Here is a 26,055-nt window from a genome sequence, read left to right as displayed (position 1 = left end):
CTAGCTGCACATCTACTCACCTTAATAGGAGATCATCAAGTTATGTTTTTTACCGAACAGATACTCAGTTCTCAACGTGAGGCGCATGCTTTTAGCTATGTCGCTTGCCCAGAAAGATAATCTCCCAGGAATGTTGGTCAGGTGCTGAAAAGGCTTTTGATAAAGTAAGCTGAGATTTTTTATTTACCACCATGAAATATATTGGCATTGATGGCTGTTTTTATGCAGTAGTTCAGCTATTATACACAAATCCTGCAGCACACATTTTAGTTAATGGGATCCAAACTGAAGCTTTTTCTAGTCATTTTGGGACACGTCAGGGTTCCCTTTATCCTCCCCTCTTATTTGTACTTTATTTGGAATCCCTTTTATTCACACTCCAAATAGATACATTATTTGAGTTACAACCATTATATCTCTCTAATCTAGTGTTATTTTACACACCTAGTCGTTCGTTGAGATCTTTAAATGATAATAGAGTAGCTGTTCCCCATATCTCAAAGGCTCACCTTGCCTCAACCAGAAATGGTGCATTTTTCTACATGGTTCCAATATTGTGGAACAATTTATTAGTAGAGTTAAGGAAGAAAGAATTATTTCAAAATTTTAAGAGACATCTAAAAACACATTTTTTTTTCAAATGGCTCTCCCGAATTGAATAATACAATGGGGACCACAATCTGCCTTAATTTGTATTCATTTGTACTGATTCATGTTGATTTGGGTTTATTTATTTCATATAACAGTTTTAGTGAATATGTTTTAGAAATGCTAATTTCTTTGATGCTCTCAAGCTCTGCCAGTGACGGATCTGTGAAGTGTGCTACGCCGGGAGTTGTATTAAGAGCTGCACTAAAATATGACTGTTTGCTATTAGGCCGCTTCAGAGACTTTTCTGTCTCTTAAATTTGTTTTATTTTATTTTTAATTTTTTATCTTCTTTCATTATTTCTATTTTCTATCTCTTTGATTTTTGATCTTGGAAATGTATTATATGTTGTTACATATTTTTAGTTTATCAGGTACTTTAGCTAGATTGTGAGCCTTCGGGACAGATAGGGTAGGTTTTCTCAAGTACCTAATTTCATTTTAGTTTGATACATTGTAAACCGCTTAGGTCAGTAAAATGCAGGAGCAGTAGATCAAATCTTAAAGAAACATAAACATACTGATTTATCAGGGTTGCCCTTAGGATTGGACACTCTAAAAGTATTAACATATGCCAATAACATGCTATTGACGTTATCTCGGCCTCAGATCTCCATGGCCCATGTGCTCAATATGCTTGATGAATATGGTTTTTATTCAAGGCTCACTCTAAACTTACACAAATCTAGAGTACTCCCCTTATAGAGCTCTGTGCAACAAATGTGGGAAGGCTGCTTCCCTTTGCTCTGGGCAGAGGACTGGATAAAATACCTGGGCATCCTTTTTCCTCAGGACTTAACTGCGCTATATGATATCAATATAGGCCCTTGCCTACAGCCTACCAGATGCCAACTGCTGGCTTGGCACCATTTTCCTCTCTCTTTATTGGGTCATATTGCAATCTTTAATATGTTAGTTATACCTCAATGGTTATATGTTTTATAAGTTCTTCCACTGATACTTTCTCCCTCACATCGCCATGCCTTGAACAAAGCACTTACTAAATTTTTATGGCGATGGAATCAAGCATATCTACCATTATCAGTAATATCCCTGCCCCAGAGCAAGGGTGGTTTGGGTTTACTTAGCTTATCTCCTGGGCCTGTGGTAAGCGTCATATTGGAGACTGGTTTAGGGGCACAAACCATTTTTTAGTAACTTCTGTTGAAATCAAACTTGCTTCTCCCCTACATTTCAGTTCTTATCCTCATACCACTCCACTTCCCACGCCAGGTTCAGGTCCATTGGCAACATTTTATGCTCCCCTCCACAAAGTAAGGCATAAGGGTGGGAAACTGGTGGGATATACTGTATCTCTGACATTTCTCCCCTGTTACCTATATGTGGCAATAGGAACTTTCTTCCAGGTCTTATGGATTTAGTGTTTCAATGTTGGGATCAGAAGGGGATACACTATCTTTTTCAAGTGATGAATGAAAGCATTTCTAATACTAAGTAGGAAATTCGGTCTGGAGGGGTGGGACACCTTTAGTTACTTGTAATTGAATCACTATATAGCTTCTCTCCCAAACAGTTCTGTGAAGAGAGAAATTCAGGATGTACTCACAGTCACGTTTTGACTAGATGCATAATTATTAGTACCACTGAAATGTTACCACCTCGTATTTGCTGGACAAAATTCCTGATATTCATTGGGAATTGTATGCTGAAAAAATGGAAAAGGGATATAATACCTACTCTTACTTGTTACAAATTTCATCAGTGCCTTGGTTTACAGAGAGTGGCATTCATGAACATCCTTCTTTATGAACTGAATTATAAATTTCTCCTTTGTATCTACATTTCACTACTTAGGGCTTTTTTGGTCACTTGAAGTCAAACAGACAATTGCCCTAAATGTTCCCATCTTGCTGCCTCCTTCAGACATCTGTTTTGGACTTGCCCTCATATTATTTCTTTTTGGACTGCTATTGTGTTTACGGTTTCTTGCCAATGGAGCTGTGTCTGATGCCCATCTCCTCTGATGTTGTTTGGACAATATAGCATAACTACTCCTAAACCCAAAGGACTACAAGACTTTTTACATCGTTCTATCTTACTGGGAAAGAAGAGTATTTTACAGTGCTGGCTCTTAGCAACCGCTCTTAACCTCCCACATTCTCTGGTATCTCTTCCTTCTCCTTTCTTTCCTTCCTTCCCACCCCAACTCACCCCATGGTCTGGCATCTGCTTCCCTTCCCCCATGCCTTAGGATCTATCTCCTCTCTTCTTCATCCATCTCTCCCTCCATGCTCTTGCATCTCCTTTCCCTCCCTCCCTTCCCGATGAATTGGCATCTCAGTCTCCTTCCCCCCCCTCATGCCCAAGCATCTCTCCCTCCCCCTCCATAGTTTGGTATCTCCTCCCTTTCCCTCCCTCCTTCCTTTCTCCCTGGTCTGGCATCTCTGTCTCCTTTCCTATCCCATACCCTGGCATCTCTTCCTCCCTCTCCATGGCCTGGTATCTCCTTCCCTCCATCCTTTCTTCCCCATGGTCTGGCATCTCTATTTTGTCTCTTCTCCCTTCCCTGGTCTTCCTTCTCCCTCCCTCCCTCTCTCGCCCTCCCCCCCCATCAGGTGCAACATTTCTCTCCCCTCTCTCTCTTTGTCACCATCCAGTCTGTAGCACAACCTTCACAATTCATTGCTCTTGGTGTTGGGTCTTCTGCTAGGTCTCGTCTACTTCCTGTTTCTGCAAAGGCAGGACCCTGCCCAGAGGAAGGCCCAATGCCAAGAGCAGTGAATTGGGAACACTGTTGCTGCCCAGAAGAAGTTCTTGACACCAGTGCTGGTTGTCAGAGCACCCAAAGTGAAGCCCCCTGTTATGCCACTGGTCATTATCCTGCCTATTAGGGAGGGGGGCACCACTATCCACACCGGAGTCGCTATCCACAATACATGCCCCCACTCCACGAGTCACTGACCTCCAAATACTCATTGGTGCTGCTGCTGCTGCAGATTCGCTAACTTCCATGTAGCCCCAGAGTCGCTGACCTCCTTACACCAGTAGGTTCTACCACGGCTGATCCACTGTATGTTAATCTGGGCGGAGCCTTGATCATCTGCGCATGCTCAAGGTCTGCCAGTTCCCACCCCCTCCAAGATTCTCAGAGGGCAGGAGCCAGCAGCTTTGAGCATGCACAGATACTCAAGGAAGCTCAAGGCCCTGCCCGATTTAACATACAGTGGATTGGCAGCAGCACAATCCACGAGTGTATGGAGATCAGTGGCTCTGGGGAGGGGGGTGCATGGAGAATGACAAATCGGTGGTGACACCAACGGGTATATGGGGATCAGTGACTAAGTGGTGGGGGCATAGATGTGGATAGCGGCTTGGAGGGGAGGATGCCCCTGTAGTTCAGCAGGAAGAGGACAGCTGTACCAAGTGATCAGGTGGTTGTTCGAATATAAACTGAGAACCCACCCCTATTTTTAGGCCATTTTTCTGACCCAAAAAGCTTGGTTTTTATTCGAGTATACAGTATATGATACAACCAACAAATGCAATAAAAAAATAATGCAATAACATCAATAAATTGGTAAAAACAATAAAACATAATTCTGTAAGTAAGCAACAAACAAAACTCACATATATCTGTAATACAAAAATTAAAATACAATCTCATATATACTTATTAAATTTGCATCTGTGTATGTGTTATTCTATAAGGCATGGTGCCTAACTTTTCTAGTGCGTAACTCAAAAAGGGGGTGTGGCCATGGGCATGTCTGGGGTATTCCAAAAAGTTGTGAATATAACTTATAGAATACTGCCTCAGTGCACCTAACTTAAGTGCCAGCATTTATTTACACCAGGCTTCAGCAGACATTAAGGCCCAGAGTCTCTAAATGGTGCCAATATAGGCGGATGCCTAAAAAGCAGCCACCGACTGCGTGCCAATCATGTGATAGCACCATTTAGAGAATCGCACCTCTGGGAAAGATAGACACCAGAAATGTAGGCCAGGGTTTTCAAGGCCTACATTTCCGGTGCTTATCTCTGTTGTGAATCATGCCTACGTAGGCACTTTATGGCACCTAATGTCATTAGCAACATCTATAGTGGCATTAGGCACTGGTAGGTATCTCCAGAGGTGCAATTCCATCGCCATTTATTTAGGTACTGGTAGGCGCTTTAATTTTGACATTTCATGCCGTTTTAAATGGCATTTCCCTCCAAGTCTAGTGCCTAAAGTTAGGACCAGAAGTTGGTGCTAACTGCTATTCTATAAGGGCGCTCATTCTTTATAGAATGGCGCCTAGCGACAATTTTTTCCAGGATCTGTTTTTAAGTGCCTTTTATAGAATCTCCCCCATACTGCCCCTTCTATTTAAATTCATTAACTCTGAAATTACAACCAAGGCATAAATCATCTTGGAAGGCTTGCTGAAACAGATATGCTTTTAATTACTTTCTAAATAAGAGAGTATCCTTGATGGACTGCTGGCCAGGTCTATGGAGCAACAGCAGATGATGTTGAAATATTTGCCGGAGGGATCTCAGCTCACCATCCCCCAGTGCATCACTGCCACAACATTCCAGGTGATTTCCCAATCACAGGTACAAAAGAAACCTGACCTGCTGGAATGCCCAAGAAAATTACACATGTTCCAAGAGTTCTTCAACCTTTCAAGGCTTGCCCTGGTGTGATTAAGGCTTGTACTGTCAGCTACATAAACAGTGGACTTACTGCCCTTGTGCACAAGAAACTGCAGCCTACTAAGATGGCAATTAGTGGAGAGATGAATTCACCTGGTTACAGCTGCTTACTCAATAAAGCCCTGTCTAAAAATATACAGTGCTGCTCATGCTGGTCTTATGAGGTTTTGTGCATACAGAAATGATTTATGTACACAAATTTGATTTTTATAATTCACTGTCCTATCTGTGCATAAAATTATGCATGTAGTGCAAATACATATGTAATTTTATTTACAGAAAAAAGGCATTCCAGGACGTAGGGTTAAAGCATGGTTAGCACTAGTGTTAACTTCTCAATCAGAGACCATTAGGTGACACACACATATTAAAGAGAACTTAAATGAAGTATATATATTTTTATATGTAAAGGCTTTAAGGTGCATCATCAATTAAAATGATTCAATAGATCACAGGAAAAACAATATCTTATTTTTTTTGATGGCTTTTAACTTTGAGCAGAGGAAAACTATAAAATGCGAACTGTCAAGGGGCCAACTTTGTATCACTGTGCCTTTATGTTCAAAAAAGTCACTGGGAACACTGTACTTGCACAGAGGAAGTAAGATCTGCTTTATCAGAACAAGGACTTGCTTATTAGCATTTATAATAATATCAAAAGTTTCCACACATGAAATGTTAAAGTTCATTCCAATGCTGAATTTATTTATAAGTAAGAACTAGGATTGTACCATAAAAAAATAAGCTTTACAGACAGGCGGATTTATCCCATGCAAAGCAATTTAGAATGCAAAATGAAGGACAGGATGATCCGGTGACTCAGTTCTATGCAGAATTCTCCAGTTCAGTCCCTGACTTGGGTCTTCTGATCCCTGGGTTGGCTGGAAACATTGCATTCACAGGCCCTCAGGAAAGGGGGTGGGGGTGGAATGGTCATTATTCAAGAGTGACACTTGGTGGCTAGATTTAGAACATGACTGCAAGGCTCTGGAAGGAGATCTTGACTAAGGAATGATGCTGTAATGACTGAACTATACCTGTTGGGGAAAAGAGGAGGAGGATAGGGGAAAAATCCAGAGGTCATTGTAAATGAAGAGTCCTAGTGTCAGCCCTGCTCATGACTGAGCTGTAAGCACAAAAGAGCTGGAGAAAACTGCTGGATCAAAATAACAAGAGCTACAATATAAAGAGAGTGCTTTTTAGGAAGAAAGGTTTATCCTGCTTTCATTTTCATTTCATTTATTTCTTCTGCTCCACAGCCCCAGTAAAGAAGGCTGCCCAACTACTCTTGTTGCAGGCTTTGTTTCTGACAGAATTATGCTCTTGAAATACTTCACACTGAGTTTATTGCGCTTGGTACTTCCGCAGTTTCTCAGCATATCTTCCTAATCCTGAACAGTAGCTACTTCACAACATGGGAATGTGCTAAAAAGTTCAGTCTTGTTCTCAGACTATCCGCCCAAGATATACAGACTTGGGGTATTTTTCTTTCAGCACAGGCCACTGAACAATGAAGTAATCTGAAAAGTAGTACAAAATCCATCCAGAGAAGGATAAGGTTTCCACTCGACAGATGCTCTCCACATAGACGATGATCACTTTCTTTATTGCTAGAATCCCAAGGAGGACCGCAGAAGCACACACGGGAACGCACGTTCCTGGCCCATTACATAAGACCTGAAAGAAAACCAAATGTCTTAAAGTTAAATGGGATCAGATATTTGCTCAATGTACAAAGTAAATTGTTTTATGGGTTAAGGCAATCACAAAGGATTACTAGCTCTCACTAGGACACATTCATTCCTCGTAGGACAGTTATGTTGGATACATGTAAAGTGAAGTGTTCATACAATTCATTAAAACAGGGAGAAAGAGAAAAATCAGCACAGAACGCCATCAAAAACTTGGAGAGCTAAAGTAACAAAGGAAAAGGTTGACATTAACAAGAGAAAGACGGACTAGGCAATCAGGAAGTTCCTGATCAGTCTCTACGAGTGACACCTTCTGGCCAGGGAGGGCCAGGCAAGCATATTTATGCCCTTTCCCTCCCCCTCCAGTCTTCTTTCCTTCTCTCCTGTCTTCCGTCAACCAAGATGCTAAGTTTCACTCATTTTCCACACTCTGCAGCGTCCCCTCTTTTACTGCTCTTAGTTACAGAGGGGGAAGGAAAAATCCTTTATTTAAAAAAAATCTAAGTAAAACAAATTCTCCTTCTCCAGGATGTTCTTCAGCTGCTGTTATATTTGTACTCTACATACAATTCACGTCATGCCTTTAAGGTGCACAGCTGAAGGTCAGAACAGCAGTGCTATGATTTACACAGATTGATTGTGGTGAGAGAAGTAAAAACACTCCTTTCACATAAAGATAGGACCTTTTAAAAGGTAGGAAATATAAACAAACTTGAAGTGGCATAGTCTAATAGTTAGAACGCTATGTTCGGCATCCTGGCGTGCCAGGTTCAAATCCCATTGTTGCTTCTCTGATTTTGTCACTTCATTACCTTAGGTACAAAATTAACAAATATCTAGTGTACCTGAATGTGGCTCACTTTGAGCTAATAATGAAAAAAATGTGAGCAAAATCCAAATAAATAAATTTGTGGTTCCAGTTGACAGACTTCTAAGGCCCTTCAAGAGTAATTCTGAGAGCCATATAGCTGGGGATATCTATTCTACTGCCCATCATAGCCAATGGAAGACAGACTGTAATTTCTAATCACATATCTTTCAAAACCACTGTTCTCCCTTGCACCTAGTGACCTTTTGCTTTACCAACTCTGGTTTTTACAGGATAATAATGGATTATAGTGTTAGTGAGATGCAAACATACTGCATGTACTAAAGCCTGGTCTTACAGTATAGGCCATTATTGAACTAACTTGCTAGTCACACACACAAAAGGAGTGACACCAACTACACATACTATAGTAGAACATGTTTATGCACTCCTACCATAGCTGAGATCATTTTCAAGCACCACTCTGACCTCACGTGCAACTTTCTTTAAATTAGTTCCTTATTTTTTTATTCCTGCTATTTTACAGTTCATATCTCACCTATCTATATACTCCATCTTTGCTTACATACTATGCCATCTACTATAATGTTTTATCACATATTTTGTTGACACTGAGGGGCATTTTCAATAGGACATCTAAGTCCGACTTTGGATGTTTCCCGCAAGGCGTCCAAAATCAGAGATGAATAAATGGCTATTTCGAAACCGGCAAAACACTAGGCGGCCACTTTTTTTTTTTTTTAATCACCTACTTAGATGTCTTGGCCACCAGGACATTCAACCTTAGTATGTCCAATTTTATTTGCCATTTTTGACCACAAAAATATCCAAGTTGAAAACATTCTAATGCAGACCATTTTGACATGGAAGGGGCCAGCATTCTCGTGGGGCATCTTAGAGGGCACTGCTGTGAACTTCACATAAAAGGTACTAGAAGTGCATTTCACCATAATTCCCTTCTAATATATGGTGAGCCCTCCCAAACTCCCTCAAACCCTACTCTACTCAACATGTCTATCATCCCAGTACCCTTATGGCTACAGGTGGCACCTATATGGCACTATAGTAGGGTTTAGGTGACCTCATACTTTCCACCATAAATGTTGTGGTTAGAGTAGTCCTCCTCTCTATGGCTCACTAGCCTACTCATCAGACTACTTAAAACACCTGTATGATGCTCTGCTAAGATTGCTCATACTAAGTGCTGCTGTTCTAGAGATAGGTATATACTGTTTCATTTGGATTTTGGGGGGATAGGACAGGTTCAGTGACCACCAGGGGAATGTGGGGGGGGGGGGGGGCATAATTTAATCCCTGCAGTGGTCATCTGGTCAGTTTGGGTATCTTTTTGGCACTTAGATGTTTTTAAAACATCCAAGTACCTTGCAGGATGTTCTGGGAAAGGTTAGATTATTTTTGCAAGACATCCAAGTCTAATCCCACCCCAAACATGCCTCCAACATGTGAGTTCATTCTGGGCCACCTGAGGACCAGGCAGTATCATGCGATGGTCATTTAAAGTAAGGACTCGGGCAGGAGTGTAGGGTATAGTCAGAGAGGAAAGGCTCCTATCCTAAAAAAAATCAGTGTTGAAATTCTGTTTGTATGCAATTACACATGTGTAAATGCAAAGGACTGCAAAGAATTACAAAGGGACCTGAACAAGTTAGGGGAGTGGGTGACGAGATGGCAGATGAAGTTCATTGTAGAGAAATGTAAAGTATTGCATGTAGGAAGCAAAAACCTGAGGTACAGCTATACGATGGGAGGGATGTTACTGAGTGAAAGTACCCAGGAAAGGGACTTGGGGGTAATAGTGGATAAGACGATGAAGCCATCGGCACAGTGTGCAGCGGCCGCTAAGAGAGCGAATAGAATGCTAGGTATAATCAAGAAGGGTATTACAACCAGATCAAAAGAAGTTATCCTGCCGTTGTATCGGGCGATGGTGCGTCTGCATCTGTAGTACTGCGTCCAATATTGGTCACCGTACCTTAAGAAGGATATGGCGATACTCGAGAGGATTCAGAGGAGAGCGACACGTTTGATAAAGGGTATGGAAAACCTTTCATACACTGAGAGACTGGAGAAACTGGGGCTCTTTTCCCTGGAGAAGAGGAGAATTAGAAGGGATATGATAGAGACTTACAAGATCATGAAAGGCATAGAGAAAGTAGAGAGTGATAGATTCTTCAAACTTTTGAAAACCACAAGAATGAGAGGGCATTCGGAAAAGTTGGAAGGGGACAGATTCAAAACCAATGCTAGGAAGTTTTTCTTCATCCAATGGGTGGTGGACACCTGGAATGTGCTTCCAGAGGGCGTGATAGGACAGAGTACGGTATTAGGGTTCAAGAAGGGATTGGACAATTTTCTGAAGGAAAAGGGGATAGAGGGGTACAGATAGAGGACTACTACACAGGTTCTGGACCTTTTGGGCCACCGCGCGAGCGGACTGCTGGGCGCGATGGACCTCTGGTCTGACCCAGCAGAGGCACTTCTTATGTTCTATTTAGTTTTGGATGCACAGTAGCTGGGACGCCTCACAAGATGTCCAAAAAGATGGTTTTGAAAATCAGAACTTGGACGTCCTGGCAATTTTTGGATGTCCTAATTTTTGAAAGTGACCCTAATTGTAATGTAACATACTATACTATACTTTGTATTGCAGTCTGAATATTTTTGCTGAATATTGCCTTGAATGAATTCTTTCAAAATGGTAGGAAATAAATCCTAATGTATAAATAAATGTAAGCAATATATCCACCTGTAAATAGAGGCATTTACACATGTGTAATTGCATACATACAGAATTTCAACACTGATTTTCTTTAGGATAGGAGCCTTTCCTCTCTGACTATACCCTACACTCCTGCCTGAGTCCTTACTTTAAATGACCATCGCATGATACTGCCTGGTCCTCAGGTGGCCCAGAATGAACCCACATGACCTCTGTTTTTTATTTTACTGCTCTTGATCTTTGAAACCCACTCCCATTAACAATACACAAAGTAACATAGTAAATGACGGCAGATAAAGAACTGTACAGTCCAATCTGCCCAACAAGATAAACTCATAAGGTCTGATGTGATACTACATATATATACTTGATTTTGTCCTTGCCAGCATTGGCTTTGCTTCTCAATTACTAGCATTGCCATCTAATCACTGCTAAGCTTGTTTGGTTCCATGCCTTCCAAATAGGATTCCTTTATATTTATTCCATGCATTTTTAAAATTCAATTACTGCTTTCATCTGCACCATCTCCCAAGGGAGGGTCTCCCATGCATCTACCACCCTCTCCATGAAAAAGTACTTCCTGACATTATGCCTGAGTTGGCTCCCCTGCAATTTAAATTCATGTCCTCTAGTTCTACCACTTTCTCTCCTCTTGAAGAGGTTTGTTTTTTATATTAATACTTCTCAAATATTTGAATGTCTGTAGCATATCAGGCCTGTTTCTCCTTTGCTCCAAGGTATAAATCTTCAGATCAAGTCTCTCCCCATACAATTTTTGTCACATTTCTCCGAACCACTTCAAGTCTTTTTACATCCTTAGCAAGATACATCCTTCAGAACCGAACAGAATACTCCAAGTGGGGCCTCACCAATTTGGCACATTTTAAAACAGCTATTAAGACCTGGCTTTTTCAGCAGGTCTTTGGAACCTGAGTGGGAGCGGGATGGGCAGCGCAGCACTCTCTTTGTCTTGTATGTTCCTCCTCTCTAGTGCTGACATTTCCTATCAATATAATTGAGGTTTCTTTTCCTTTATGTTTACATTTTTAGTCCAGAAACCTCTTAGTCCTGTTTCTCAGTCAAAGTGGTATATAATGTTTTGTGAGGCAGAAGCGTGGCAGATTGGGTTTGATTAAATAAATGAAACAGGAAATTAACTGCAATACAAAGAGTAATGCCATTTAGGAAAAATATGTTAGCCTTCAATGAACAATCCAACAATGCATAAAGGGAATACACATGCTCGTAAGGTGAAACATTTCCACGTTGGGTTTGACATCATGTAAAAGGCATGCAGAGCTTTTTAAAAAGCGCTAATTTCAGCCAGAGGAATTCAGGTGGTCATTCTCCTTAATCCTATATAATTTATTTCCACCTCAATAATGAAATCCAGTTAAAATTCTGGCTTCACAAGTTAAATGGCAGCACTTACCCATGCAGATTGGTAAAATGGGGCAGCTACACATGGAAGTTAGTATAAGTGCAACACCTCCACATGGAAGCTGCTGAGTTTGTGCTCTTCATTTTTTTCAATGTGTATTTGTAAAATGGCTGCAGTCATAAGAACATAAGCATCGCCTCTGCCGAGTCAGACCACAGGTCCATCTTGCCCAGCAGTCCGCTCTCGCGGCGGCCCCCCAGGTCAGTGACCTGCAAATGATCCTCTTTTGAAGACATTTTGACCTGTATAGTACCCCCTCTATCTATATCCCTCAATCCCCTTTTCCTTCAGGAACCTGTCCAACCCCTTCTTGAAACCCAAAATCGTACTCTGCTCCACCACCTCCTCAGGAAGTGCATTCCAGGCATCCACCACCCTCTGAGTGAAGAAGAACTTCCTAGAGTTTGTTCTGAATCTGTCTCCCTTCAATTTTCTTGAGTGCCCTCTCGTTCTTGTTTCCCCTGCCAGTCTGAAGAATCTGTCCCTCTCTACCCTCTCTATACCTTTTATGATCTTGTAAGTTTCTATCATGTCCCCTCTAAATCTCCGTTTTTCCAGGGAAAAGAGCCCCAGTCACTGCACATACCAGCACATACCTGTTCATTCCTACAATTATTTTAGAAAAAGGCTCTGTATTGGCAGAGCTTGGAGGTCTCAATTCCAGTCTCTACTTCCCATTAGTGCTGCCCAATCCAGGAAAAAATTTTTCAATTCGATTTGCTTTTCCTACCCAATCAGGCATTTTTTTCCCCAAATGTCCTGGTGGGTTTATTTTGTAGCCTCTTCACCCACCCCACCCCCCTTTGCCCTCTCCAACCCCATGCCGGCACTGTGGTGTAAACAAAATAAAACAAATAAAAAAGACTTTTCCTCTCTGTTTGTTCCTAGCTTACGCTCGCTAACACATTTCAAATCTGACATCTCATAATCACAAAATATAAAATAAAATTATTTTTTCTATCTTTTGTTGTCTGATCAATAGTCAAATCATGTTGGTCCCAGGCTCTGGTTTCTGTTTGCCTTCTGTTAACTCGCTCTCTTGGGTCTCCTGCCCATTTAACGTTTTCTTCTTTCTCTGTGCTCACCATCCATTTTCCATCTCTGTACCATCCCTTCCACTGTCATATACATTTCTGTTTCTTTCCTGCTATCTACCATCTCTCTATCTCCTTGTCTTGTGCCCTAGGTCAAGCCTCTCTATTCCCTCAATGCAGTATCTCTCCCTATGCACCATCTCTCCCTGCCCTCCACCCTATGCCAACATTTCTTTCTTCTCCATGTATGACTCCCTCCCCTGCGCAATATGCAAGATTTTCCCTCTCACCCCTTTCTATCTTTTTGTTGCATCTCTCCCTCCACCCCATGTCCAACAATTCTTCCTCTCTCCCTTCCATGTACAGCAGCTTTCTCTTCCTCCTATACCTCTGTGCAGCAATCTTCCTATCTCCCTGTGCAGCACTTCCCGACTGACCCCCCCCCTATGAGACCTGATATTTTCAGGCCTCCTTAATTAGCAGCAGTGATGGTGGAGGCCGGCTGGCAGAGGCAGCGCTCTGAACAGGCTGCTCTTGTCCTGCCCCACCAGGACTTCCCTCTCCACCATCATCAATGATGTCATCAGTGATGTGGCAGAGGGAAGGCCCTGGTGGGGCAGGCCAGGAGCAGCCTTTTCACCATGTTGCCTCTGCCCACCAGCCACTGCCACCTCTGCTTTAGGAGACCCAGAAGTATGTCAGGAATCACTGAATCAGTGAGTCTGATTTTTTTTTTTAGAAAACAAATCGGGCAGCACTACTTCCCATGTGAAATGGGGCTTTTGAGATGACTCCTCACCTACAGGCTCCAAGAGTGGTGTGATGCCAGGATTTGCTCTGTGCTCTATGGCTTTAAAACATAGCTTGGCATTTATGAGGGGCTGAATGCAGTCTTCTGGAAAGGGTTAACTCTCTGCTCTACTAGATTCTTTCATGCTATAGCCCAGAAGTCTTTGATTGATGTAACCTAGAAACACTTCGGATGCTGCCCCCCAGGACAGTATAGTAATCACCTGCTTCTCATTTGATGTCCCCTTTGGCAGGCATCAGCTATCTTATCCCCTTTGGTAACAGCACCTGGATTCCCAGTTCTATCTGAATTAGTTTTTGTTTGAGGATAAACATGAGGATTCCGTGAATTCTTTATACATTATTAACAGAATCCGACAGCAGATTTTTAAACTGCCAAGGCAGACATTCGTTTAGAAGAGTGAATGACAGAAGGTTAATAAACCAACAAAGGCAAGCCTGCTGCCAGCAGATCTGTGCTGATTTACTATAACAAGTACATCTGAGGACAGCTGCACTAATGCAAACACTGCACAGCTGCCGCCTATAGCAGGGCGATCAAATAGGGTTTTAGATAAGTCATTGAGAGCTGAAAAAAATGATTACAATCCTAACATTCATTCTTATTTTTATTTTATTTTTGCCAGGTGGCTTCCTCCTTAGTAAAAAAGTAGATGACTACAGATAAAGACTAAGGGGGTAGGACATTATCAGTGTGAGTTACTGTCAAAATGTGTTAAGGTTAACCCCAGTTATTAGTAACTATGTCTCATTACATAATGTAGGATCTGTACTAAACCAGCATGAGTTAGTGATCAAATAACATGTCTTAACAGGAGCCCACATTGATAACGACACCCACAAATGGTCCATCCAGCCTGTCCAGTTTTTCTGGTACACAGTGTTATATGCCAGATGCCAACTGCAGAAACCTTCTAAAGGTTATCACTTCATATCTAGGTCTTTTTTGTTGTTGTTCTCTTCCTCTTTGGATTACTACCATTTTGTGTCCATGAGCATACAAATTCCCATACTTATTCCCATAGGCGTTGGAACGGGGGGAGGGAGGCCACAGGGACCGTGGTCTCCCTAAAAATTGCCCAGCATTAGGGGGGAGCAAGCAGGGTAGTTGCCCTATGTCCTGCCATAGCCTGCAAGCGACTTGGCCCATGTTCCAGGGCTCTAACACTGTGCTTGCCGACTTCCCGACTCTTCAACGACAAAATCAGAAGTTATGTCATGAGGGGGAGGGAGGAGAAGCGAAGCTGGCAAGCATAGCATGGCGAAGTCACTTGCTACTTCAGCGGTATCAGCGGGAGATAGGGCAGGGAGGGAGGCTTCAACTCGCTATTCCTGCTTACTTCGGGCCTTCCTCGCTGCCGGGCCCTGCCTTCGCGGAAACAAAGTAGGTGGGACCCGGCAGCGAGGAAGGCCCGAAGCAAGCAGGAGCAGCAAGTTGTGAATGCTGCGCTGCTGATGGTTGTGTGAGACCTCAGGGGAAATGCTGCATGGGGTGGGGGGTTAGGAATGCTGCCAGGCTGTGTGAGACCGTAGGGGGAATTCTGTGGGGGGAGGGAGGAATGCCGCCATGCTGTGTGAGACCATAGGGGAAAAGCTGTGGGAGGGGGTGTGTGAAAAATGCTGCAGCACCCTTTTGGGGAAAGAGAGTGAAGGATGACCAGGAAAGGAGGGTGGGTGGGAAGAGAAATGCTGCTGTTGCACCCAATTGGGGAGAGAGAGGAAACGAGGGAGACTGGGGGGGGGGAAGAAATGCTGCTGCAGCACCCAATTGGGGAGAGAGAGGGAAAGAGAGAGATGGAAGATAAATGCTGCTGCTGCACCCAATTGGGGAGAGAGAGGGAAAGAGGGAGAAGGAAGACCAGGGAAGAGAAATGTTGCTGCTGCTGCGCCCAATTGGGGAGAGAGAGGGAAAGAGGGAGAAGGAAGACCAGGGAAGGGAGAGGAGAGCAATGAGAGATACCAAGTCCATGGGAGGGAGGTAAAGGAAAGGAGATACCAGAGCATGGAGGGGGAGGGAAGGATGCAAAGGCATGGGGGAAAGAAGACAGATGCCAGACCAGGGGAAGGAAGGAAGGAGGGAGAGAGAGAAAGGAAGGAGAAGAGAGAGATGTCAGGGCATGGGGGGGAGGGAAGGAAATAGAGATGCCAGACCATGGGGTGGAATGGAAAGGAAGGAAGGAAAGGAGAAGAGAGAGATGCCAGAGCATAGGGGAAAGTGTGAAGACAGAAAAATGGAGAGGCGGTGAAGCTGAAATGAATCATGTAGAAAGGAGAGAATGGGCACAGGATATACAGTTTTTTTAAGGGGCATAGAAAGAGGGAAGATGCCATATGGGAGGTAGAGGGTGTACACTGGATGGAAAGGGTAGAGAGGGTGGACAGTGGATGGAAGAGACAGAGAGAGAGTGGACAGTAGATAGGGTAGAGAGAGAGGGCAGAGGCTGGGTGGAAGGGGCAAAGAGAGATGGCAGATGTTGCATGGAAGGGAGAGAGGACAAACGCTGCATAGAAAGAACGAAGAGAAGATGATTAAAGCAGAAACGACAAAAGGTTGATATAATTTTTTTTTTGCTTTTTGTAGAATCAAGTAGTCTTGTAACTGTATTGATAAAAATTTATAAATATGGAATGGAAATAAGGCAATGTTTAGAAGCATATAGTGTGCTTTGTGTAGTTTAATTTTGTGGTTAACCATTAGAACATAGAAACATAGAAAGATGACGGCAGATAAGGGCTATAGCCCATCAAGTCTGCCCACTCTATTGACCCACCCCTTTAAGTCTACTGACCCCCTTAATCATACTGCCACTCTACTGACCCGCTCCTTCAAGTATGTATTGTAAATAAGATTATATTGTGTGTAAATATGAAAAATGAATAGAAAAAAATAGTATTACAATTAGTACTATTATAGGGACGGGGTCTGGTGGTGGAGATTGGACAGGGTCAGGGCAGAGCTTTCAGCCCCTCCCCCAAACAAAAAAGCGTTCTGCTGCCTATGCTTATTCCAATACTTTAATTTTTCCCCACGTTCTGCTGAAACATCCATCTGCCTCTCACCCTGTGACCTTAATAGATAGTATTTGGCAACCACACACTTCCCAATATCGGCCTGATTAGTTTTGGGAGAGGCCATAAGGCTTTATTAAAAACTCCCTGGGCTTATACATACTTTATTCTGACCACTATTCAGGTCAGTCACTACAGGTACAATCCTCTTGCAAAGATGCATGAAGTCGCTCTATTGGGAACATGGCACAAAGCTGTTTTAAGTTCAGCAGCAGATGACACTTGCATGATAGAAACATCCTCTCAGAGACTGTAAATATTAATTTACATCTTTGATTTATATATTATCTTATTTCCAAAAGAAACTCAGAATAACTTACAACATATTATCATAAAATAACAAACATGCAACAACATGCAAAAAACCAAAAACGTTACCCACAATCATGTTTCTAATATGCCCTACCCTTCCTAATCCTTTTTAGCTGCTATTTCTGAGAATAGAACCCAGGACTCCTATGAAGGACTATGACTGCACCTTTAGTTTTGATTTGTATTTCATTCCTACGTGGACAGGGTTACCATATTTATGAAGACAAAAAGAGGACACATGACCCCACCCACACTCCACCCATTTCCTTGGTCCCCCTTCCCCATCCTCTGCACCCATTTAGTGCTTCTCTCTCTCCCTTCCTCCAACCCTCTTCCCCCACAGGTGCTTCTCTCTCTCCCTCCTTCCAAAGCCTTCTCCTGTGGGTGCTTCTTTCTTTCTTTCTCTCCTTCCAACCCCAACCCTCCCCCCCACACGTGCCCCTCTCTCTCCTTTTAATCTCCTCTCCTGCTGTTTCTGTCTCTCCTCTCTCCTCTCCCATCCAGCACCACCCTACTCCATGATCTTTTCTCCAGCTTGCTCTCCATAATGCTTCTCCAGCCCTCCATCTTTCCATGCTGTTTCTCTAGTCCCCCTCCAACATTGCTTCCCCTCATGACCTCTCTAGCTCCTAATTCCCCCACCTACCTCTTTCTCTGGGCCTGGCCACTGTACTTCAGTCTTCGGGCAGCTGGCATCAGCAATGAGGTGAGCATGCTGCTGCTGGCCTGCCCCGGAAATCACCTCTCTACAGTGACTTCTTGTTCCTGCATAGGCAGCTTCTGGGACAGGTCAGCGGCAGCAGGCTCACCTCATTGATGCTGCCAGCTGCTCGAAGACTGAATTATAGCGGGCGGGCCCGGGGAGGAGATATGTGGGGGAGTCAGGAGAACTGCCTAAACCTGGACTCCACTATTTTTTTAAAAAAACTGTCTGGGCACCCAGATAATCTTCTAAAAAAGAGGCCATGTCCATGTTTTACTGGACTTCTGGTAACTCTATACATAGATATATATATTTTTAAGTTTCTCTTGCTTAGAATTCCATGGCTTTCTGAATCTAAGTAAACTGGGAGCTACTGTTTTTCTTAAAACCCATGCAGACAATCAGACTGGCATAAGTAAAAGTGTAGCCTACTGGCAAATTGTCTCCAAATTATTTTTTAAAGAGTGCTGGCAATAAAGAAGCACCCTTTTTATTCTAACAAAGAATAAGAAAGGAACTAGAATACAGTGGAGCCTTGGTTTATGAGCATAATTCGTTCCAGAAGCATGCTCGTAAACCAAATTGCTCGTATATCAAAGCAAGTTTCCCCATAGAAAGTAAGGGAACTCGAAGGCCTTGAGCATGCGCAGATGCTCAAGGCCCAGCAAAAAGGACTGCAGATCTTCGGGCACCGGCATATCCTGTGCGTTGGTGCCGGGTGCCAGATGGAGGGTAAGTGAAGTGTTCGGGTGGGTGTGGAGTGCCGGATCGTGGGGGGGGGGGGTGCCGGATCACGGGGGAAGGCGCTCGTACATCGAGGCAAGCTCGGTTTGCGAGGCATCAATTTTGCAAATGTTTTGCTCATCTTGCAAAACACTCGCAAACCGGTGCACTCGTAAACCGAGGTACCACTGTATTCTAGGACAAGCAAAGGAGATCTAAGACTAACGAAACTTAAAATCTGGCCTCGTTGCTTCATGCTGTTCCTCTGTAATTGTCCTAAACCTATGAGAGATGGAGCAAGGTTTATATGGCAGCACACTCTGGTATCTGATATGCTTGCATGTGTGTGTATATGGTTGTGAATCTGATGCATCGCTGTTCACAGGAATTACAGGAGCAGGGTAAACGAGGAAAATGGCACACTATTTTTGAAGGCTGTTACCAGAAACAGACACCATCATCATATTACAGGATGTTGTGATTTTGGAAGCTGCATATTGTAGAAAACTCCTAATCTGACCAAAGAATGAATAGGATATGTGGTGACAAAAGATCAGACCAAGTGGGCCAATAGGTCCTTATCAGTTGATCACTTCATATCTTCCATACAAATTACAGAAAAGAAGAAAAGCCATAACGAGGCAGACCAAATTCCATTAAGTCCAGCATCCTGTCTCTAGCAGTGGTCAGGTAGGCGTCATCTATTTCTCATAGCTCAGGATAAGCAAATGGCTCTCCTCAAGTTTTCCTAATACATTTTTATAGACTTTTCCTCCAAGAGCTTGTCCAAACCTCTCTTGAGCCCCGGAATCAGACAGACTGCCCTCTCTGGGATATGTAACATATTTAAAAGCCATACAAATTAAATACAAAAAAGATCAATAAAACAGCACTAATAGCACTCAACCCTCTTCCTCTCCTTTCTTTTAAAGCCTAAAAAGCTTTAACAAAGGGTTTTCATTAAATGAAGGATGATCCTCTAGTCCAGGAATTCTCAACCCAGACCTTGGGACAACAGCCAGCTTTCAGGATATTTGCACGAGACAGATTTGCATACAGTGGAGATCATAGGCAGTGGGTAATTCAACTATTTGGGGAGACTAAGGTGGGGTATAACTAGGGTAGGGTGGGTGGAGCTAGGGCGGAACAAGTTCAAATTCTTAGGGTGGGAGAGGAAACACCTATGAAAGCAGTAAAGGAACAGTTGAGATACTTTGGAACACAGCAAGGAAAGACCCCTTCACTGTGCACCAACTGCCTCTCCCTAGTACCTTTGTTACTGATATTATTATGCACAATGACTACATTCCAGGAATTATGTACCAAAAATAAAAATCTAGGTCTTTGCTGAGCTTAACATAAAGGACATTGCCAACCATCCATTGCCAGACATTTAACCTAGAATAGGTTATATAGTAATCAAGATCAGCATTACAAAAGAGTACACATTATATATCATCAGTGCAAGAATAATGATCTAAACCTTTTAAATCCAGCAGAGATCCCAGAGGTTGCAAGCAGAGTGAATAAAATGGGAGGAAATAGGAAACCCACAATGTAATGATCAAACCACTCTATGCCATCTATCCTTTGAAACCCCCCTTCCAACAAAGCCTCACACCATTGAAACATTGCACTCAAAACTCCCATCCCTGAAACTCTGAAGCCAAATTTACTCTTATCTAGCAACAGATGAAGATGTTCCAAAGTGTCACAACTACAGATTAAATTTTTATTGGTACACACCCAAAAGCATGGATGCCCACCAGTTATAATTATCTAAAACACTGAAATTGATTCATCACAATTGACTCCATAATCTTGGCCAAAAGCTAATTTGTAATTAAACTATACTTCTCACAACTAGCAAGATCTCCTTTCACATTCTTCACTAATAGTTAAAGAACTATCTGCTTCAAATCTGTAGTTTACCATTTCAGAGTTACTATACTACCATTTCTGGGGAAAAAAACAGGTCACAGTGGTGTACAAACTTAAATGCTGTAGCTCTATCAGACATTTCAGGACAAATATTGCTGCTAGAAGGGGAAGGAATACCAGCAGAATTAGAGTTAAGAAAGTCACCAGGAAATCCTTGCCTCTACATGTACTGCAGTCCTTAACATTTGTTCCGTGACCACCTGTGGTTTGATAGGTTAGCATTGCATGAACTCCATCTCATTCATACTGCTGCTGACCTGTCTTCTTGAAGTGAGAGCAAAATAAAACACTACCAAACTTCCTAGGCAGCAGCTAGTGCATGTCTTGAGAATCAAAGTCACCTCCTCACAACTCTTCTGTAGCCCTCAAAACTAGACCCACCTCAGTAGGCAATACTGTTCTGTTCTCATATAGCTTGCTGCCTCAGTCCAGGACTCTCTAAGCAGACATGTGCTATATTCTACAGAAAGCTAAACCTTATCACACCAATGCACATGTGGGAAGTCCTTATAATTTTCTGAAATATACCTTATATTTAGTAAATATAGCAATATACTTACAGTTGGTAGATTTTTAAATATTGTAGCTGGAGGTGAAAATTTGAAGAACAGAAGCTTTGCGGCAGAGGTGAGAGAATAGTTAGACAGTAAGATATTCCAACTAGTTCCAGAGATGAAATGCTGAATTTTTCATGTGTGTGTGGACAGATAGCTTCAGGAAAAAAGGCTAGTCCTTTGCTTGCAGGGGATAGAGCCATATGTGTTTTAGTTGGAAGCAGAAGTGTGACCGACCCCCGAGACAAAGGGTCCTCAGTGAATACCCATAAGGCTAGGGGAGAGAAGGGAAGAGACCGATGGGAACAGAGCTTGGCAACACCTAGCAGAGAGGAAGATCTTACCTTTGCAGACCCATCAGAACAAAGGTTGTAGAGGTGACCAGGAAGAACAGCAATGAAACAAAGGACTCAAATTTAGATAAGAGGAAAGGGGAGGAGACCACTGGCAGTAAAGCTTATACAAGTAAGCAAGAGTGGTTGCAGTATGCATGAGACTACATTGCACACAATGTCTTACTCACACACCATAGCAGGAAATGACTGCAGCATTAAAGTTCTATGGTGTGAGAATAATGTTTTAAACACATCTTAGAGTTATGTCATAAACTAGTTTGAAATGGGGGCAGAACAAATATAAAAAGCTAAAAAAGTCTACATGGTGTAGTGACAAAATTGTGATGTAGGATCAAGAGCACCATTAAGCCAAGAATAAAGGCACAGCTTTAAACTGCCAAGCTGGACAAGGGTGTAGATCACATGCTCACCCCTGGACCATTTTACAATAGTTACCAATGGTTCATTACTAAAATCACATCAAAATGAAATAAGCAGGCAGCTGGAATAGCTTGGAGATTCCTCATCAAAATAACCATTAGTGTGATCTTTGTTATTGCAAATTGATAGAAGACAGAAAATACCTCTAAAACTTCAAACCATTAGCCAGTTCTACTTAGTGACACCTGAGAGCTATTGTCTCCTGCGCCTATACTAGTGCTATGAACTCCTCTCTCGCCTTCCATTCCTCATTTGGGAAGTAATATGACTTTATAATAGCTAACCATGTCTCCTTTGGAATACGTCAGGACTGAAAATCTAATTCCCCTCTGATGACATCTCAGAAGAGACCTCTCCAGAAGAATCAGTGCCCAAAACAGTTCATAAATCAGCAAGATGTTCAATTATAAGCTTGTGGTTCAGCTCTCTCTTGCTTCATCACAGAGTGGGTACCCAACTCACATTTTTCATGTGGCTTTCAATGAACCAAACACTTAAAATTCCTTTCTTTTTATTTTCTTTAGGGGAAAAAAAAAAGCCAGTTCAATTCAGCTTAAAATGTCAGTGTGGTCATTTAGTATCTAACATTGCTCTGTCTCGGACTATTTCTTCTCTGGTTTCCTATAGGGAAGGACCATATCCATATCATTTTAGTGATCTACGTACTTAACGCCTATAAATTCACTTATAAATGTCAAAATCTCTGCTTCAAAGGTGGAAACTCAGCATTGTGAAATACGCAGACATTCCTTTTTTCATTGCATGTGACAAAGTGGTGTCAAAACATTCAGCTGATGTATTAACCTGACTGGCTGAGTGTTTGCGCAGGTTTATAATATTGTTTTGTCATGACTACTTCATTTTCAGGCTTGCTTAAGACAAAAAAACAGAAGTCAAATAAGAAAAGAACAATAATGCGACTTCTGTAACATTTTTCACATTTTTGCAATAATGTAAAACACATGTCTGGTAGTCTAGCTCTAGGCAGCAACATGTGCCAAAAGACATGCAAAAATGCAGATATGTTTAACCAATAATCTTCCTACTTGCTATATATGGAAAAATACATCAACCATTGATCTCATTTTCGACTGGAAGCTGTTTAAACTAGCCTTGTAAGAAAACATTCCACATTTTAAATACACTTCAACGTTTAACTTTTTAGCCTAGGCTGAGCTTTTGACAAAATTGCTTTCAGATGACAATTTTTAAAGCCATGTATATGAATTTGGAAAAAGACTGATGTGTTTGTTTGCAAGTCACATAGTAAAAAAACAGCCCAAAAACGTAAAGTCCTGACTCAGTCTTCACTGTGTACGCAAAATCATGGGATAGGAGGTAATGTCCAATTATGGATTAAGAAATGGTTGAAAGATAGAAAACAGACAGTAGGCTTAAATGGAGAAGGGTAAATAGTAGAGTTCCCCAGGGGTCTGTTCTGGGACTGCCGCTTTTTAACATATTTATCAATGATCTAGACATAGGAGTAACTACACTTCTCCCTCGTCATTCGCGGAGGATACGGGCAGAGCCGGACCGCGAATGCCGAAAAACCGTGATTATCCGGCTCTGACCCACCCCCACCTCCCTGCCGCTTTCCCGGCTTTACCTGGTGGTCTAGAGGGCTTTCTGGGCAGGAGTGATCTTCCTACGCTCCTGCCCCATGCAGATCGCCATCAGGAAATGGCTGTAGGGAGTTCCCGACGTAGTCTCGAGAGACTATGGGAACTCCCAGCAGCCATTTCCTCAAGGCGATCTGCACGGAGCAGGAGCGTAGGAAGATCGCTCCTGCCCCGAAAGCCCTCTAGACCACCAGGTAAGGCCGGGAAGGCAGCAGGGAGGAAAAAAAGATGGATTTTTTTTACATTAAGATTGGCTTTTTTTATTTTCCCCCTCCCCAGAAAAAATTGTGATTATATGAAGCCGCGAGTGCAGGAACCGTGAATGGGGAGGGGGAAGTGTAGTCAGATAATTCAATTTGCTGATGACACAAAATTGCTCAAAGTTGTTAAATCACAAGAGGATTGTGAAAAATTGCAAGAGGGCCTTGGGAGACTGGGCATCAAGGCAGATGATGTTTAATGTAAGCAAGTATAAAGTGATGCATGTGAGAAAGAGGAACCTGAACTATAGCTATAGGAGTAACAGCCCAGGAAAGGGATCTAGGTGTCATTGTTGAGGATATGTTAAAACCTTCAGCTCAATGTGCAGCGGCTAAGAAAGCAAATAGAATTTTAGGAATTATCAAGAAAGGAATGGAAATCAAAGATGAAAATGTTATAATGCCCTTGTTATTGCTCTATGGGACGGCCACACCTTGAATACTGTGTGCAATTCTGGTCGCCATATCTCAAAAAAGATATAGCGGAATTAGAAAAGGTACAGAGAATGGCAATGAAAATGATAAATGGGATGGGTTGACTTCCCTATGAGGAAAGGCTAAAGTGGCTTGGGCTCTTCAGCTTGAAGAGACAGCTCAGGAGTGATATAATAGAAGTCTATAAAATACTGAGTGGAGTGAAAAGGGTAGATGTGAATTGCTTGTTTAATTTTTCCAAAAATACTAAGACTAGGAGGCATGCAATGAAGCTACTAAGTAGTAGATTTAAAACAAACAGGAGAAAATATTTCTTCACACAATGTGTAATTAAACACTAGAATTTGTTGCCGGAGAATATGATAAACTCAGCTTAGTAGAGTTTTTAAAAAGTTTGAATAGTTTCTTAAAACAGAAGTCCATAGGCCATTATTGAGATGGCTTGAGGAAATTCACTGCTTATTCCTAGGATAAGCAGCATAAAATCTGTTTTACTACTTGGGATCTAGCTAGGTAGAAACAGGATACTGGGCTTGATGAACCTTCAGTCTGTTCCAGTAAAGCAATTCTTATGTTTATATGATATGTCCACTTTTCAAAAGAACCTCTTTAGAAATGGCACACTAGACTACTAGAGCATTGTGTCCCCCTCCTTACCCCAGGAGAACTGCACTGGTAAGTTCTAATGTTTTTCAAGCTGAGAAACAGGGTCATGTGCTCTCTCTATAGTAGTTTGGCTAAAGACCACTATAAGGTGTACCATTGCCTTCCATAGCTGCAAATATGGTCAGCATACATAGCAACGGCTTCTCTATAGTGGATGAAAAACAGTTAAGCAAGTCCTCTGTCCAAGGGTTAACAATTCCAGGCATGCATGATATTATTACATGTGAAGCTCCTCTTTCTAATATGCTGTTCCTTCTTGAATGAACACACTACGGTTAAGTAAACAAATATTGATGATCCTTTTAGGCCAGAGGTGTCGAAGTCCCTCCTCGAGGGCCGCAATCCAGTTGAGTTTTCAGGATTTCCCCAATGAATATGCATGAGATCTATTAGCATACAATGAAAGCAGTGCATGCAAATAGATCTCATGCATATTCATTGGGGAAATCCTGAAAACCTGACTGGATTCCGGCCCTCGAGGAGGGACTTTTACACCCCTGTTTTAGGCTATCAAATGGGGAAAGAGTCCTAGCTCTGTTCCTCAGTATGAAGGCTTACAAATAGGTAAAGGGTGTGTGCAACTTTAGAGCAATGAAACTCTACCCAATTCCCGGGATACAGCCAGCTAGTTGTGGTTTTGGGATATTCACAATGAAGACACACGAAAGAGCTGCTTACAATGGAGGCAACACAAGCAAATCTCATGTATATTTATCCTAGATATCCCCAAAAATACAGATGGCTGGGTGTGTACTGAGGATTGGATTAAAAACTATTACCTTAGCGAGAAGAAGGTCATATTACAGGTTCTGAATTAGCCACTGGGCAAATGTGTGGGGCCCATATTGTCATACCTTCAGTGGTGATCTGGTCAGTTTGGGTACCTTTTTTTGCCTTAGGGGTGTTGGAGTGGGGTCTTGAGGTTTAGGAGAGGGTGTCTGCAGTTGGGGGTGTTCAGGGAATTGAAGGGGCCAGCAGCAAGAGGGCGTAGGTATCCCTCCTGCCAATTGTGATGGGGGGGTCAGGGCTTTGGGGGGCTGGCAGCAGGAGGGTGTGGACATCCCTCCCAACAATTTTGGGGGTATGTTTGGAGAGGCCTCAGCTGATTAACCATATCCATGACATCCTGTTTATCTTGTCTG

At 42.4% G+C, this 26,055-nt stretch overlaps 1 protein-coding gene across 2 annotated transcripts in view; it reads right to left on the bottom strand.

The window, feature by feature from the left end:
- Positions 1-5,690: 5,690 nt before the first annotated feature.
- Positions 5,691-26,055, bottom strand: part of ALG14 (ALG14 UDP-N-acetylglucosaminyltransferase subunit) — a 64,306-nt gene continuing 43,941 nt past the window's right edge. For both annotated transcript variants that reach the window (XM_033915934.1, XM_033915935.1), the window contains exon 4: positions 5,691-6,984. In XM_033915934.1, coding sequence (XP_033771825.1) covers positions 6,754-6,984 — 231 coding nt within the window. In that variant the 3' untranslated portion in view covers positions 5,691-6,753. The remainder of the gene's footprint in view (positions 6,985-26,055) is intronic.

The sequence above is a fragment of the Geotrypetes seraphini genome, chromosome 12 (genome assembly GCF_902459505.1).
Source record: "Geotrypetes seraphini chromosome 12, aGeoSer1.1, whole genome shotgun sequence".
NCBI classification, from domain to species: Eukaryota; Metazoa; Chordata; class Amphibia; order Gymnophiona; family Dermophiidae; genus Geotrypetes; species Geotrypetes seraphini.
Note: the sequence above shows the minus strand (reverse complement) of the source record. Positions and strands in the feature narration are given on the sequence as shown.